The 17,344-nt window shown below is 34.3% G+C and overlaps 3 protein-coding genes across 7 annotated transcripts; all 3 read right to left on the bottom strand.

Annotated features, from left to right (window-relative positions):
- LOC109338235 (F-box protein FBW2-like) lies at nucleotides 2,240-4,697 on the bottom strand. 5 transcript variants are annotated; one of them, XM_019575441.1, is made up of 4 exons: nucleotides 4,466-4,697; nucleotides 4,337-4,369; nucleotides 3,392-3,704; nucleotides 2,240-3,065 (listed from the first exon to the last, which is right to left on the bottom strand). In XM_019575441.1, the coding sequence occupies exons 3-4, from the start codon at nucleotides 3,697-3,699 to the stop codon at nucleotides 2,417-2,419; spliced, it is 957 nt and encodes a 318-aa protein (XP_019430986.1). In that variant the 5' UTR covers nucleotides 3,700-3,704; nucleotides 4,337-4,369; nucleotides 4,466-4,697; the 3' UTR covers nucleotides 2,240-2,416. The 5 variants fall into 5 exon arrangements, with proteins under 5 accessions (XP_019430986.1, XP_019430976.1, XP_019430982.1 ...); XM_019575431.1 differs by lacking the exon at nucleotides 4,337-4,369 and having other exon boundaries at nucleotides 4,479-4,697; XM_019575437.1 differs by lacking the exon at nucleotides 4,337-4,369 and having other exon boundaries at nucleotides 4,483-4,697.
- LOC109338221 (protein EXORDIUM-like) lies at nucleotides 7,942-9,138 on the bottom strand. The gene has a single exon (XM_019575410.1). The coding sequence runs from the start codon at nucleotides 9,052-9,054 to the stop codon at nucleotides 8,095-8,097; it is 960 nt and encodes a 319-aa protein (XP_019430955.1). The 5' UTR covers nucleotides 9,055-9,138; the 3' UTR covers nucleotides 7,942-8,094.
- Nucleotides 9,816-10,571, bottom strand: LOC109328092 (protein EXORDIUM-like). Its single transcript, XM_019561363.1, has one exon. It carries the CDS (start codon nucleotides 10,485-10,487, stop codon nucleotides 9,816-9,818), a length of 672 nt encoding a protein of 223 aa, XP_019416908.1. The 5' UTR covers nucleotides 10,488-10,571.

Here is a 17,344-nt window from a genome sequence, read left to right as displayed (position 1 = left end):
TCCAAAATACAGGATATGATACGTTCAGGGATACGCCTATAAAATAATAAAAACACATAAAATATGATAAAATTATAAGTGTAAATCAAAATATCCAAAGTAAAAAATATAATGGAAATTTAAAATCATTGCCCTCCATAACAAATCTATCTTATCCTATTTTAACGTAAACGAATCTATCCTAAAATCATTGCCCTCCATAACAAATATATTTTATCCTATTTTAATGAAAACGAATCTATCTTATCCTGTTTTATTAGAAACAAATCTATTTTATCCTGTTTTATTGGAAATAAATCTATCTTATCCTGTTTTATTGGAAACGAATCTTTATATCCTATATTTTACTGAAAACGAATCCATATATCCTATATTTTATTGAAAATGAAATGGATACGTGTCTTAATATTTATTTATTTTATTTTATTTTTTTAATTTTTGGATACTCTATGGATACATATCCTTCGCAAATCTGAGTGTATCCGTGTCGGATACGTATCGGACACTGACACGTGAGGGTATTTGATGAATCCGTGCTTCATAGTGTGGGACAACAGACGTACTCTATGTGATGAGGCACCTCATACTCATGGCAAAAATATATATTCTTGTGTATCAATTCTGGCAATAAGGAACAGACACCATATGTGATAGTGTAAAAAAATATCAAAATATGACTTGGTGGTCCTGCAACTTTCTTATCACACAGTTAGACAATGAGGACAAACAAATTCTCCAACTTTTGATCCATAATTAGGTAAACTAGAAAATAAATTTATTAAAGATGCTAGGCCATGAAGAAAAAGATAACAAACAATTAGATACCAGTTTGCCAGTTCAATTGTTGCATCCTACATCACAAATCTGCCAATCAGAATGTCTTGGGGAGATTAATCAAGGAAATGGAACTTTTATGATCAATGATAAAGGGTTCGATACATGCATGAGTCTCCCACTTAATGAGGTTTTAAGAGATAAGATGTGTTGAGAAATAAGTTTGATATCATCTGCCCCATTCTCTTAAGCATGATTTGAATATTTATTAGACTATATCTCTCATTATCAATTGATTTTGAGATAAAATCTTAGCAAGATATACTTAGTCTTACCATACAAGCGGGAAAAGAATATCTCCAGGATTTGAATCAATGACTTAATAAGCAACAACTTTATTATTTGCTCAAAGCTTATCCTATATGATCAATGATATGATAAGAAAATCATAACCATAGGTTAGTTATTTTTTGAACTTCTTAAGCATGTGGCAGACCAAATTTAATGGCACTCTCTGAACTCTCAAAAACAATAGTGAGACACAAGTTTCAAAGGATGAAATCATTATAGGCTACAAAATCCAAAAACATTGATCACATGTAATCATGTGACTACAAGCTACAATTTTATATAGAAGTTAAAACCCAGGATACTGGCAGCATACAAAAGATAGTGAAAAGTAAACACAACGTGATGAAGATCAATAATATGAGCATAACATCCATTAGTGACATTCCTTGAAACATTAACGCAGCATAATAAATGCGTGATTCACATCTACATCTTATTTGACTAGAAATGTTGCTGGCAGTGAAAACTATCAAGGTAAAAAATGGTTTACTAAAACTTAAGAGTTTAAATATTCTTTAACCCACCATTGTGTTCATATCAATTTTCTGCTCTTCGATTTTACACACTTTCTATCATTAATCAAGGTCTAAGCAAATTATAACAATGTTTCACAACTATTCGTCTGGATTTGAAAGGACAGTTTGCGAGTTAATTTTTGGAGGACAAGAGAGGAAAAGAAAAGGTTTGGGAGACATCTTATAAGTATATTTTATAGCTCCCAAATGTTTCTCTTCTCTCTCTTACCCTCCAAAAACGAACTCCTAAACTGACACTTAGGCATCCATAGTTAGAATCATGTAGTTGTGAGAAAACAGGATGATCCTTTTCTCCTTCCTTTTCCAAAACAAGGAAAATTCTTGTATAAAATTTATGCATCTAAGTTGGATACACTATACCAAAAACAACATTAACTATAGATGACGATAATAAATAACTATTAATTAATGTTGAAATTAACCAAATGTACTCAGGTTGTTGTTTAATTGCATGCAAGAATATCTCTCCCATAGGATTCTGAAATGTGAAACAAATTTAACCAGCTTGTCCACTCTCCGTTACCAACCAACTTTTCTATTTTCTCCTTGGCCCTGAGAAATCATATTACTCCACATGAAAAAAAGTTCAAGAGCTGTCCTTTTCTTTGTCAGCCAAACACTAAACAAAAACTAAGGAAGGTTTGCAAAACTATTTCATTTTCATGGATACACATAATGCATAAAAAGTCAAGAGTAGAAGCATTAGTTACTGAAAATATAAAAACATTCAATACACCTGGAAATAATAATACAACTTATGGAGATGGAGGCCAAAACATTGCAGCGTTTTCTATTCCTTGATAAAATCTGAACTCGAGCTCCTCTAATCGTCCTTCATCGTCCAACATCCCATCATCAATGTCACTTTCATCATCATAGTATGCATTCATGTCACCAGCCACAAATTCCCAGGCTAAATACTCGGACGATTCTGAGAAATCTTCCCAGTAATCACTCTCATAGTAGTCTAGAACAAGAGGCTCCAAAACCTTCACTTTTGGAAAATTCTGCTCCACCGAGATGTTTTCAAGGTTGACACCCCAACATCCCCTCAGATCCAAAAACTCGAGCTTAGGACAGCTTGAAAGAATTTGAAGAACACCTTCGGTGCTGATGAGATGGTAAACCATTTCAAGATGCTTGAGCTTAGGCATAGTGGAGGCAATGGCAATTGCTTCTTTGTCTTCAAAGGCCTTACCTGCAGTTTCTACTGGATGCATGTTCCGACAAAAGCCTTCTAGCAACTTACAATTCTTGCCAATTGTCTCAAGTCCATGAGCGCCAATTTTAATGCAGTAGCTCACATCTAAGAAAGAAAGCATGGAAAGCTTTCCGGTAAAATGTTCCACCATAGAATCACTCATATTGCATCTTGGCAGTCGCAATGTTCGGACGGAGCCAGCACTGGCAAAAGAGTAAAAACCACATAAGAAAAATTGCAAATAGAACAAAACCTAGCCAAAACCACCTAAACGAATTCTAGTACTACATCGATTTGATTTTATAATTCAAGATGTGTGAGAAAGGAAATATCAGCATAACTGAATAAAGACACTGATTATTTAATGGAATGCAAACCTGTGGCATTAAACCTATAAAATTATTCTACTTTTTGCAATGAGCTCAACAATCAATGAAATATTTTATCATAAGATGATAAGACTTCCTCCAAACTGCAGCAAACATAAAATAATGGGTCATGTAAATTGAAACTGTGCAATTCTGCTTACTTTTCAGCAATGAAAGCGAATATCCTCTCGGTTTGGATACAAGAAACACAGAGCTTGCGAAGGGATCCCGAGCTTCTTGTGATTAGCATCTCAAGCATCCGGTCAAGTTTGTCAGGCTCACAATAGCTGCTCCAGTCCTCAATGTCAATCTCTTGCCAGCAGTAAGGTCCAGCTACTGCACTAGCCCATGATTTACATACACTTGGCACAATTGTCAGTCTTTCCTGGAGAGAAAGATGGGTAAAGATCACCCCTAGTGCGTCTGGTATTAATTCATCCCAACTACAAAAATCAGGTGTTGCTTCCATACCCTCTGCGAAAGAAGGAAATTGTGCTTTGTTAAGTTTCTGGTTAGGAATCAAAAACTGATATGAATCCGCATACCGGAAAATGGAACTCTGAGTACAAAAAAAGGAATATAGCATGTTAAATGAACAGATTCAATAGTCTCCAAAACATCTGTCACAACCATACAGCATGAATTATTCAAACAACAGATTTTTCAAATAAATGGTAAAGGTATTTCCTTTGAAAAGGGTTAGAAAAGATACTTAATTGGAGTTTTAAAAAAAAATGTTGCAGACATTGAATTTAAATGAGACAAATCTAGAATATAATAAATTTTAAAGCTTTACATGTTCATCTCACAAAGACAACCTACATACGGTTGGAAGAATAGAAATGCCAAATCACTTTTTTTTCAGACACAGCTAACATAAGCTTAGGAGAATGCTAACATTTTTATGCAGTCCAAACCATTCATAAATAAACCCAACACGCTAGACAATTGCTAACAAAAATTGAAAGAAGAAAAAGAAAAGGGTCATCAAAACTAAAGGGAATTAACATTTCCCAGATTATTTATTTTTTTCGCCATACCCATGCTCAGACTCATGAATCTATAAACTAAAGGGGTTGTTAAGAAAAGAAACAAAGGAGATTTACCAGTACTAAAGTGTTCAGAGTTTGTTCCAGAACCTGAATTATATAAGCATTCACGGGAAAATCAGCCAAATGCACCGACAAAAGGAATGGTAAAAGAAATAAAAAAGAGAAAGGGTAAAGGAACAATACAAGGATCATTCACCCACCAACAACAGACCAAAAATTCAACACACCAAACAGCAACAAAGAGAACACAAAGAAGAGTAAGTAATTGTAGTGTAGAGAGTAAAAGAAGCCAAAATAACGTGATGAAGTTGCAAAAGGAGAAAAACTTGGGTAAAGAGAAGCAAAAAAAAATCGATTTTTCACTGCAATACTCAAACTCTGATAATTGACTTGGCCAGCCAGTTGAAAGAAGCAACGTTTATTTTGTCATTAATAAGTTGTAAGGAATATATTAATAAAATAATGAATGTTATGAATAGTTTAATAAATGTTATATAAAAAACAATAAATGTTATAAATTGTTAAATAAAAACAAGTTTTATAATAAATACTAAAGTTCTGTTTACATTTTTAAAAATATTAAAATCTAACATTTTTAGTGTATAAATATTATTTTAGTGTACATTGAGAAAGAAAAATGTTTGAGTTTGAAATAAATATTGAAAATGTTATTCTGAATTATTTATTTTTAAGTAAATAGATTTTACATTGTACCAGACATGATTAAAAATTGTTGTTACACATTACAAAAAAAATTGTAGTTACACTTTACAAAAAAATTGTAGTTACTTAAATTTTCAGATTAGTAACCTTAATATTATTTTTAATTAGAACTTAAATATTTGAAAATGTTAAAATCATAAAAAAAATTTAAAATGAATATCATTAGGAATTTGAAGAAAAAAAAGTATATTGAGAAAACATTATTACTAAACACATTTTTTTCAAATCACATTTGCATACATATTAATAATTCAATGATATCTATACTATGCATAAAGCCAAAACTTGAAATAACTTCCCTCATGATATAGTTTTGATTTCCTATATTGCCTTTAACAATATTTAATTTTTACAAAAAAACTATATAATCCTAAACAACTACCACCAATACATTAATTAACCATATGTCTCACCTTAAATTAAACATTGTCGTAAAAATAAATAATAAATAATATAAAGTACATCGAACACAAAAATACATTTTAATTCAAAAAATAAAATATATAAAAATTGAATATGTAGTATCACAATATTCGTCAGTAGACACGAAGTGCTCCTACATTATTTATAGATATGAAACTAAATGTGGTACTGTAGTGCTTATGACAAAGTATAATCACATGACTTTGAGCCAGATAGCAAATATGGTATATACATCCCAAGTGTTCAATATCAAGTGGCATGTCACAAAACATAATTGCTTTATATATAGTAATAAACACTAAGGTTTTTCTAATATATGATGTGCCGTTAGGCACGTGATAAAGAATTCATTAAATATTTTTATGGGAAATAGATTATCTCGTTTTCCAAGAACTATAAGTGCATTGTTTCTCAATATAATGTTTTTAAAGAATTTCTTAACATGTGCGGGAAAGCCAAAAGACATACTACGAATACAAAACATTGAGATAATGATGTAAGATTTTATTAGATATTTAGAGTGATAAGAAAGTTAAGAGTTCAATTAATAAAAGTGTTACTTATTGAAAAAGATAATCATATATCTGAAAGATATCAGTTCTTTAGTCATATAATGAAAAATAATGTAATACAAAAAAAAGGTAAAAATACACTACAAAAACTTATATTGTCATATGGCTAAGAAAAGGAGAAAAAGATATATTAGATAATGTAATAGTAATATAAATGAATATTAGATAATGTAATAGATATATTACCCACATATCATTTTTTATTTATTTTCAATGATTATTAACTCAAATAAAAATAATATAAATGAATAATAAATAATAAATAATACAATCATAAATTTTTTAAGATGACATTACATAAATATCATATAGCAGAAAAGTAGAACAATATCTATTTTTCTTGGCTAATCCACGAAACAAGGATTTGTGCAAAGTGAAGTGTTGAACAATCGAACTAGCAGCTATAGGATAACACCAAAGCCATGAGCCCATGAGTAAAATGAACATGTACAACAAGAATAAATGATCAAAAAATTCTACCACAGCACCATAGAAGATACACTTTCTATTCACATTCATATCTCTCCATTGTAAATTATCATAGTTGCAATTTTAGTGAAGAGTATTTGCCAATAAAAGAGAAGTCCACCTTCAAGTGAAGCAGAGAAAGCTGAACCTGCTGCGATCCTTCTATGTAAAACAGTTTAAGATGACATATTCTTTATCATAGGATCCAAAACAAAAAGGACCATCTTACACAATCATATACTTTCTCAAAATCAACTTTTAAGATGACATGTTCTTTACCACTTCAGTCAAAGCCACAACCTCATCTATAATTTGTGTATTAGCTAAGAAAACTGATCGAGTATACAAAATTAAAGGTGCCAACACAAATTTCAATCTGACACTCAACATTTTTGGAACAATCTTATTCCAACACCTCAAAGATATAGGCCTGAACTTCCGTAGCTTTTGTGGATTTTTAACTTTTGGAATTAAAGTCATAAAATAAGTGAAACCAGAGGGCAGCCAAGCATGAATATGAAACTCATTAAATTACATCACCAATCCTCATCCAAAATAAGCCAAAATTCTTTAATGAACATAAAGTTAAACCCATCACATCCTAGACTACTCTTATTACTATCACAACTTTCAATCACCTCAACAAGTTCATCAATGTCAAAAGGGCTACCGAATTTTCATTTTCCAAATCATCCATATTAGCCAAACAGCTGTTTAATCCATAGGCCATGTGGGACTTACACTATCCACCTACATGCCATTCACATTTGTCGCCTGGCAACAAGATAAGCATGAAAAAACTGGTTTTTTGCATCATCACCTTCTCTCAAGTCTCAACCATCATTTCACCCTTCATCTCACCGAATTGGACTCCTCTCCGGTATTGAAAAGTAAGGAGACACATGATTTTGTTAATTTTTAATTTAAAAATAAAAAAAAATCTGAATTATTAAATATTTATAAGTTCCACATGTTAAAATCTAGGGTCAATACTGGACTCTCCAGTACCGGCGAGCAGCCCAGCCCTCATCTCACCCTTCTCTCAACCATCATTTCACCCTGCTCCTCTGCTTTCTCTTCTGACAAATTATTCTGTTCTTGCAGGTGCTTAATCTTCAAACCAAATCCAGTTCAAAAACTTCAAATCTTCATTCAACTGATAAGCCAACCCCAAAAGAAAAGTGAAACTCATCTCATATTTATAAATAAACGAAATACAAGATTTACACACGACTCGTTTAAATAAATGAATGAAGTTTGACCAACCAATTTTTTTACAAACTCAAGTTTCAAATGTTTGCCTTTACTCTCCTTTTATTGATTCACAAACCTATAATATAAACAACCTCAATTATAAGAATAATGGAGAGACATAATAATTTATTTTCGTTAGTTTTTTTTTGGTTTAAAAGAAATGTTTAGTATCGAACCATGTAAGTCATGCACTCATGGCATCATCATCAGTGTGTACAGAAGAAAAATAAATAAATTTCATATTTTAACTTTTTTATTCCAACATGTAACAAATGAATGAACGAATAAAAGAATTTTCATTCCATAACACCTAAATACATATTCAAACATAATAGTGACTCTTGGATTCATGACACACCACCCTTTGGTGTGTTAAACCAGTGTGGCACAAGATGAAGTTTTAGGGTCAAAAAGTGCTGGCACCAAATATTTCCTGCCATTGATTCCATTTGCATTGTAGCTAGCACCAGTTGTGGGGTCCACCAGAAGGTTCCCAGCATAGCCAGGGTAAGCACCTTTACCATAGACCCCAGTGCATGCTGATGCTGCTTCCAAAGGAGCCTCTTTTGGTCCTTGGAAGTATCCATTACCAAAAGGGTTGGTGGCAGTTCCAGCCAATAGACTCGCCACGTTTATGACCATTCCGTCAAGACCCACGTCGTTGTTTGGTGCAACCAATGCTGGGTTCTGTGGACCATATATGGGTTGGTGAAAAGGCCACGCGCATTGACCAGGGCACTGTGTTTCAGAGTTACCAACCCATATATATGCAAACTTGTACCTCTTTCCATTGATACGAGCACCCGCCGAGGAACCGTGGGACCCACACTTGCTGGAGCAGAACCCATCAACGGTTACGTCAGCGGCTGTGAGAACAACGTTGATGGCGTTCTTTTGGGCACCCTTTGATGCAAGCTTCAAGATTTGGTTATCATTGAGTGATTTTCCAAGAGAGTAGTTCTCATCAAGGATTTGGGTACCGAGGGAAAGAGCTAGGTTTGGTGACTTGTTGTTTCTGGTGGTGGTGAGGTGGTAGTATTTCTCGGTGGTTTTCCACCACTTAGCAACAGAAGGTTGTGATGTGGGTTTGGATGGAGAGGAAGAAAGGGAGGTTATGAAGTCTGAGATTATGGCTCGTTGTGATGGCTTGAATTTTCCATACCATATGAGGTTGATTGAGATTTTGCCACTGAGAAGAGGGCCTTTGTGGTATTTGAACAATTGTAGTTCCTGGTCTGACTCACTTAGTTTTCTAGCAGCTAAGCTAGAATGAAAAAGAGAGAGTGTGAGAAATAGGGTTAAGAGAATGCTTGAATATGCAAGAGGGGCCATTTGTATTTTGTACAGAGAGATAGAAGGAAACAGTGTAATAAGTAAGCAGTTGTAAGGTGAGGTGTTGAGAAGAAGGATGTGGTAGCAGGTATATATAGTAGAAGAAGATTGGCATACATACGAAGGAAGGCCAAGGGAAGTAATAGAAAACTTCTTCATCCACTAGTTTTGCCATGTATAGCTCATAAGATTGTTGTTTAAGTTTAAAATTTGTACACTTTACATTGTCAATTGTCATTATATCATTCACTATTGATTTATATTACTCTTGTTTGGGAGTCAATGGTGGTTAACAAATCAATGAAATTATCTTTCTACTTATTGAATAGATATAAAATTATGTTTATTTATTTTCCTCAAATTTCAATAAGTAGGACTCTCATACATGTGATAGTCTCTAGTTTTGAAGTCAATTAAAGTATAATTCGGGGGATGGTGTGTGGAGTGAGGTAGTAGTGGAGGTGCCAGCTTGCTTGTTAACGTGTTGCTTTTCGAATCTATGAACCAAATTCAATGGGTTTATGAGGCGTGCTTTCATGGTTCGATCGAATTATTTATTATTTTCCTATAAGTCATGCTGTCATGACAGGTGAGTCATAAGATACGCGAGGATAGGCATGGCCAACTAAGGTGAGTATAATTATTAACGGCATTTATTTGGATTTTAGGGACAAGACAAACTTGATTTCCGTTTGTTGAAGGGCACGCATATAAAACACTTTTTCTTCCTCACGAAATATTTGCTGGACCTGCTTCTTGGTTTAGCAATTTTCCATCACAAATACTATTGGAGAATAATCCAGTGATATAAGAAAAGGCCACGCGCATTGACCAGGGCACTGTGTTTCAGAGTTACCAACCCATATATATGCAAACTTGTACCTCTTTCCATTGATACGAGCACCCGCCGAGGAACCGTGGGACCCACACTTGCTGGAGCAGAACCCATCAACGGTTACGTCAGCGGCTGTGAGAACAACGTTGATGGCGTTCTTTTGGGCACCCTTTGATGCAAGCTTCAAGATTTGGTTATCATTGAGTGATTTTCCAAGAGAGTAGTTCTCATCAAGGATTTGGGTACCGAGGGAAAGAGCTAGGTTTGGTGACTTGTTGTTTCTGGTGGTGGTGAGGTGGTAGTATTTCTCGGTGGTTTTCCACCACTTAGCAACAGAAGGTTGTGATGTGGGTTTGGATGGAGAGGAAGAAAGGGAGGTTATGAAGTCTGAGATTATGGCTCGTTGTGATGGCTTGAATTTTCCATACCATATGAGGTTGATTGAGATTTTGCCACTGAGAAGAGGGCCTTTGTGGTATTTGAACAATTGTAGTTCCTGGTCTGACTCACTTAGTTTTCTAGCAGCTAAGCTAGAATGAAAAAGAGAGAGTGTGAGAAATAGGGTTAAGAGAATGCTTGAATATGCAAGAGGGGCCATTTGTATTTTGTACAGAGAGATAGAAGGAAACAGTGTAATAAGTAAGCAGTTGTAAGGTGAGGTGTTGAGAAGAAGGATGTGGTAGCAGGTATATATAGTAGAAGAAGATTGGCATACATACGAAGGAAGGCCAAGGGAAGTAATAGAAAACTTCTTCATCCACTAGTTTTGCCATGTATAGCTCATAAGATTGTTGTTTAAGTTTAAAATTTGTACACTTTACATTGTCAATTGTCATTATATCATTCACTATTGATTTATATTACTCTTGTTTGGGAGTCAATGGTGGTTAACAAATCAATGAAATTATCTTTCTACTTATTGAATAGATATAAAATTATGTTTATTTATTTTCCTCAAATTTCAATAAGTAGGACTCTCATACATGTGATAGTCTCTAGTTTTGAAGTCAATTAAAGTATAATTCGGGGGATGGTGTGTGGAGTGAGGTAGTAGTGGAGGTGCCAGCTTGCTTGTTAACGTGTTGCTTTTCGAATCTATGAACCAAATTCAATGGGTTTATGAGGCGTGCTTTCATGGTTCGATCGAATTATTTATTATTTTCCTATAAGTCATGCTGTCATGACAGGTGAGTCATAAGATACGCGAGGATAGGCATGGCCAACTAAGGTGAGTATAATTATTAACGGCATTTATTTGGATTTTAGGGACAAGACAAACTTGATTTCCGTTTGTTGAAGGGCACGCATATAAAACACTTTTTCTTCCTCACGAAATATTTGCTGGACCTGCTTCTTGGTTTAGCAATTTTCCATCACAAATACTATTGGAGAATAATCCAGTGATATAAGACTCTATTAGATTTCTATAATTGACCAAAAAAAATTAAAAATTCAATTATTTGAAAAAACACTTATTTGAAGAGATAATCAGATATCCTAAAAATATAACTTTCTTACTCAAAAGATAAAAAAATGCTATAGGTAGTAAAAAAAAGTTCTAATGAGAGAAACTACTGTTATCCCAATCATGGATCATGTCCAAATTATACCATATAGGAATTTAAAATGTGGAAATGTCCCAAGCTTCATAATTTCAGTTTCTACACATTTCCTTCCTTGACAATATGTTTGTATAAATGTAATAAAGGGATATAATACAGTAGAAGAGGATAAAATAATGTTCCATTTTCTGAGTCTTTTAGTAAAAAAAAGTAAATGAATGTAAATATAATATTATGTTTCAAAATTATTTTTCTTGGAGCTAGGGCGGAGCCATTAATATAAAATGAAGCAATATTTTATCCTACCATGGCATCTCCTACAAAACTCAAATATGCAATAAGTAACCATTAGTGAAGTAATATAAGGCAATAAATATTGATTGAAGTGGTAAGAATTTAGCTCATATCATATAAAAATGTGAGTTAGATGTGTGGTATTTATTAATGAGCAATTTATAAGAAATTTTTGTAAGTTCTATTTGAGCTCCATCTCATAACTTAATAAGCCTCAAAACCTAATTTAGCAAAACTTTCCTTTAAAAAGGAAAATGTTAAACTTAACTATTACGGCCATGAATAAAAGGTTCAAAAGATAAAGTTGTATTTGGAAATGCCAAATTTATTAATCCTTGAAATGGTACACTTAGTTTTTTAATGAACACTTACCTGAACTCCTTATCCCCAACCTTAAAAGTCGATCGAGGTTGACATAATCCTAAAAAAACAAAGTCATGTAAATACCACGTGACACCACTAAATAAACTATAGTCATATATTTGAATACATGGGCATGATACATGCATGTTGACGTTATATTAAGTTTATGAGTATAATATATATGTTGTTAGCGTAAATATTTATATACTTATTGTATTGTTTACCACTTATTTATATTATTTAATGATAATTATTTGTAGTATATGAATAGGTAACAAACTAATAAACACATATTATAAAACAATTTAACATATATAAAATATGTAAAATGTGGTAGTTTTCTTCTTCCGTTTATAAAACTCTTAAATTGTCCTGTATTGAAAAACATAAATTTTGGTTATGAAATAAAGTACCTCATCATTAGTAAAATGGGGGAAATGGTTGAGAGACAAAACCCCTTTGAGCGATGGCTTTAACGACAATAAATCTTCTTAATTAAATCTAAGCAGTTCTGAAGGACAAATGATTAAATGAACATTTAACAACTAGTGAAGATTGAGATATATCAGAATATTCTTTGTTTTAACTTATATATTATGTATGAGAAAATAAATTAGAATATTGAGAAATAAGATTATTAGCTAAACTAACAAAATTAAACCAACGAGCAACCATATAAATAATACTTATAATCCAGTTGCTTGAGGAAACCCATACAGCACACCAGACGGTTCAAAACTTAAAGCTGGCCGCAGAAATCAAATATATTCATGGTTGTAGTCGTTGGAATTTTTCAAAAAATGATAAGTTTTTGAAATGAGTTTAATGCATATTAATAATGCCATTTATGATGACTTTTGAGTTTGTGAAATGAAAAAATCACTAGTTCTGCATTGCTTGAAGGAGAGATGTTTGAAGACTTTATAAGCCTTAAGTTTTATCTTTGGGGTGTGCCCTGAGGGGTACAATGAGTTTTGTGGGTGGGTGAGGACTCACACAAGCAAAACCCATTCACACACGCGCGCACTACCACCACCTCCGCCGGTCGGCTCTTGTTTGGGTAGGGCTTCGGCCCAACATTATTTTTAAATAAACATTTATTTAATTTTTTATTTATTTTTGAGCTATGTGGGCTTGGACCGTGTGTTGATCAAGTCAACACACGTATGACACATGTGTGAGACTTAGTCCACACGGTTGAAGAATGGGAAGAGAAGATCTCGGGTGATGCGCGTGGAGAGTGTATCCAACCGTTGGATCATGTGACCATTTGAGATTTGGCCTCCGTTTTGGGCCGTCGGATGGGAGATATGTTGGAGGTCTCACGCTATAAATAGAGGCCTCCTCTCCTCATTAGAACTCACACCTCAAGTTGATGGTGTTTTTTGTCAACTTTTCTTTCTCCCCCCTAATACTTCGCCGATGCATTTCCGGTAATCTTCTCCTCCTTTCTTTTTGTGACACTTAAGAATTGACACAAGTAGCCAAAGTGAGATTTCGAGAGCTGACACTAGTAGTCAGTATTGTGGATAAAGAATTGGCACGGGTAGCCATACTGTGGGATTTCGAGAACTGACACTAGTAGTCAGTATTGTGGGTGTATTTGAGAACAATTTTTACAGTGCAGCAAAAAATCGTATAAACACATAACTAAACTGTTTTATCCTGAGGAAAAAACAGTTGGCACCCCAAGAAATGAAGATAGGAGGGAGAAAACACAAAATATTCAAAAAGAGACCAATACAATACAAAAAGAAAAAGTGAAGTTTTGTTAAAAGGAATAGAAAAAGACACACAATAGATCTCAACAACTCGAAGTGTTAAAAGTGATAAAGTTGTACTGTCGGGAACCCTATATCAGAATCATATCAAGGAGGTCTTTAACATATTTTGATTTGACAAATAGACTGAGATTTCAAAACGAAAGTGGTTGCTATACAAGATTTACATGAGATGAAGATTTCATCTGCAAATCATTTAGTTCATTATCATATACCAAATCGTTTAGTTTATTATCAGAATCTTGTTAATGAGGTCTTTAACATCTTTTGATTTAGCAAAAGGACCCAAATTTCAAAAGGAAAGTTGTTCTTATAAAAGATTTGCGTGAGATGAAGATTTAATCTGCAAATTATTTAATTCATTGTCATCTCATTTAGATCATTATCATCTCATTTATTTCACTGTCATCTCATTTAGTTCATTATCATCTCATTTAGTTCATTGTCATCTACCAAATCGTTTAGTTCATTGTCATCTACCAAATCATTTAGTTCATTGCTATCTACCAAATCATTTTCTACATTTTGACCATAAAATGTAGTGATGACTCTAAGATGTTACATAGCCGAAAATCGGAGCACGACAGCTAGCGACTCCACTGGGACTATTTTCTTTAGAGAGTGAGACCCAATACCACTTTTTTTATATCTGTTTTATACTCGTATTCCTTCTTTATTTGTGCAAACATTCGTCTACATCTTTGTTAATTTATTTGTTTGTGTATTTATTTATTATTTTTTGAGTCAATTAATTATTTTGAACGTACTCACCCATTTCCTGTGCAACTTTTGGGGGTGAATTTATTTTAAAGTCTATGTGCTTCCTCACACACTCACTTTACACTTGAGTTGCACACGCCCTACACCCGAGTGTTAGAGATTAAGATTGAGATATAGGGATATCTGCTTTGCCGGTTAGTAACCTTGTGTCACATTGGTTATTAGCGTGATGGACTACCCAGATTGTTTCCATATATTATGAGTCGGCCACTTGGGGAGCTAGTCTCTTCTCGTAACTAGCCTAAGATATGTGGTTTCCTTCCCTTTTAAGATTGGATGCAATCTTGTGACCTTTATAAGTCTACAGCTTTATCGAGTGATAAGACTGAACATTCCACCATAGGGTTGCAACTTTTAGAATTTCCAAAATCTTATAAGTGTACCTTACATAGTTCACAAAAAGCAAACATTAATCCACCTTGTTTTTGCATCAATGCACATCATGAAGCATAATTTACCATTAGTCCAAATTATTTTAAGCATATTAGCCATGAAATATTAAACATTAGTTATAACATACCCCTAGTGGGCCCGAATGCCCTATGGATGTTTTTTTGTCATACCAACAAAATTGGATTGTACTTTTTCAATTTAGTGCCATAATAATTGTTTTATATCAATCATTTTCATTTTATTCTTCATTACATATCATATAACCTCATAATTCATTATGTTCTTGCATTCATATAACATTTTTTTATCATCTTTAATAAACAAATTCCTTTTCTGAAAAGAGACCGGTGATATAGTGAGACATGGAGGCTACTTCTCTTGTTATGGGTCACTAATGGTAAAGAAGGGAGTACAAGCGGAAGTGCAAGGAATGGATGTGAATTGTTTGATTGAGTTGATTCCCAAGATCCCTAGAGAAGTTCATAATGAGTTCAACAAAGATTATGGAAGGTTAATTGATCTTCTCCTTATCACCATTGACACAGAGACACTGAAAGTTATGGGCACCATGGTTCAGTATTGGAGCCCAACTTTGAGAGTCTTTGAGTTCCCTAACTTAGATGCATCATCTACCATCGAGGAATTTGAGGTTTTACTGGATATTCAGGTACGAGAGAGAGAGAAAGTCTATCTATTAACTAAAGCTCAGAATGTTATAGAAGATTTGATAGAGATGCTCATTGGGGTACGCCCGAGTTCGACTAGCATCATCAAACATAGGATGGCCTTTGGGCTCAGGTTGTAATTTTTGAAGAAACATATGAGTCAAACGACGAAGCAAGGAAAATGGGAGTTTTTCAAACCAGCATTGGCCTTGGCAATTTATGGCATGGTCTTGTTTCCATTCATCCACATCATGATTGATCAGACGACCATAAATGTGTTCACAAAGTTCAGGTCGTTTAGAGCTAACCTAGTCCCATCTATTATGGCAGAGACCCTACTATCATTCCAAAGATGTCATGAAAATGGTCATTTCAAGATCCGAAATTGTACTCAGATGTTGTACTCAGTTGTTTTATCTGTTGATGATCATTAGGTTCAAACACCATCAGTATCTAGATTGAAGCAGATGTCCCCTCTTGAGGTTCAGAAACATTATGGTGAAACCAACGCAACTGTTGGACTGGAAATAGTTGTTTGATGAAGTTAGTCCTATGAAATTTGGGACAAAGACTCACATGTATGAGAGACCTCCAAGAATCATGTATTCTTGCGGGGAGTACCCAAATATGATACTAATGGGGTCTCGAGGATGAATTTCCTTCACTCCAGCTCTAGTGCTTGATCAACTCCAATGGGAAATGACACCAGTACAACTAGAACAACTATAGGGATTCTTCATATGGTACAAAAGTGAGGAGGCCACCAAAGAGGAATTAGACTTAATCAGAAATGCTCTAAAAAGGATTCGTCTTTGTCAGCCAAATGAGTTGGGAGGACATCAAGCATTCTACACCGATGAATACAAGCTATGGCGCAACGACATGCGAAATGGTCAAGTTGGTCCATCAATTTCCCGACCGTAGGAACCATCTGGTCCATCTGAGAACGACTTACTGAAGGAACATATCAAGTTCTTAGAGACGAAGCTAGAAGAAGCCATGGATACACATGACTAGGATAATCCGGGCCTCGAGAAACCCAACAAAATCATCACCAATATGAAGAATGATCAAACCAGTCTCAAGAGGGACTATGCTGTCATGAGGTAGAGATAGCTGACTACATCGATCAATTGAAAGTGCAAAGTTATGCTACATGTAAGGCTCATGCCAAAGCGGAGGCTTTAGAGGTTGAAATGGAGAAGATAAAACATAGTGAAAGGCAAGCATGGGCTGTTGTTAAAGATTACCAGTTGGTATTGGGTGAAGGTCAACAAAAATAAGAGAACCTCAAAGACAGCCTCGAAGCCTCTGAGAAGACCTACTATGATGCATTAACAGAAGCAAGTCAACTATCAGAACAACTTGGGAACTCTGAATTGCATATGATGAATTAGTGGCCAGCCAGGAAAAATGGCCAGATAATTGGAAGGGAATACTCGAAGAAAGTCAATGGGAGAAAGATAAATGGGAAGGAGATGCCGATAAATAGTTGATGGTCTTGGTAATTTTTCTGATGATTGGTTGAAGTTGTTCTACGAGGCTAGACAAAAGATGACAATGTACTTGGAAACAGAGCTTCTTCGAGAAATGAAGGCATTTTTTGAAGTTTGTGGG

Source organism: Lupinus angustifolius, chromosome LG02 (assembly GCF_001865875.1).
Source record: "Lupinus angustifolius cultivar Tanjil chromosome LG02, LupAngTanjil_v1.0, whole genome shotgun sequence".
Classification (NCBI taxonomy): Eukaryota; Viridiplantae; Streptophyta; class Magnoliopsida; order Fabales; family Fabaceae; genus Lupinus; species Lupinus angustifolius.
This window is presented reverse-complemented; position numbering and strand designations above follow the sequence as displayed.

Excerpts from the sequence above, each read along its gene's own strand:
- LOC109338235 (XM_019575441.1), bottom strand. The coding sequence starts at position 3,699 with ATGGAAGCAACACCTGATTTTTGTAGTTGGGATGAATTAATACCAGAC. Across the intron at positions 3,066-3,391 it reads TTCGCTTTCATTGCTGAAAA|TGCTGGCTCCGTCCGAACAT; the intron begins GTAAGCAGAATT and ends CTCTTTTGCCAG.
- LOC109338221 (XM_019575410.1), bottom strand. The coding sequence starts at position 9,054 with ATGGCCCCTCTTGCATATTCAAGCATTCTCTTAACCCTATTTCTCACA.
- LOC109328092 (XM_019561363.1), bottom strand. The coding sequence starts at position 10,487 with ATGGCCCCTCTTGCATATTCAAGCATTCTCTTAACCCTATTTCTCACA.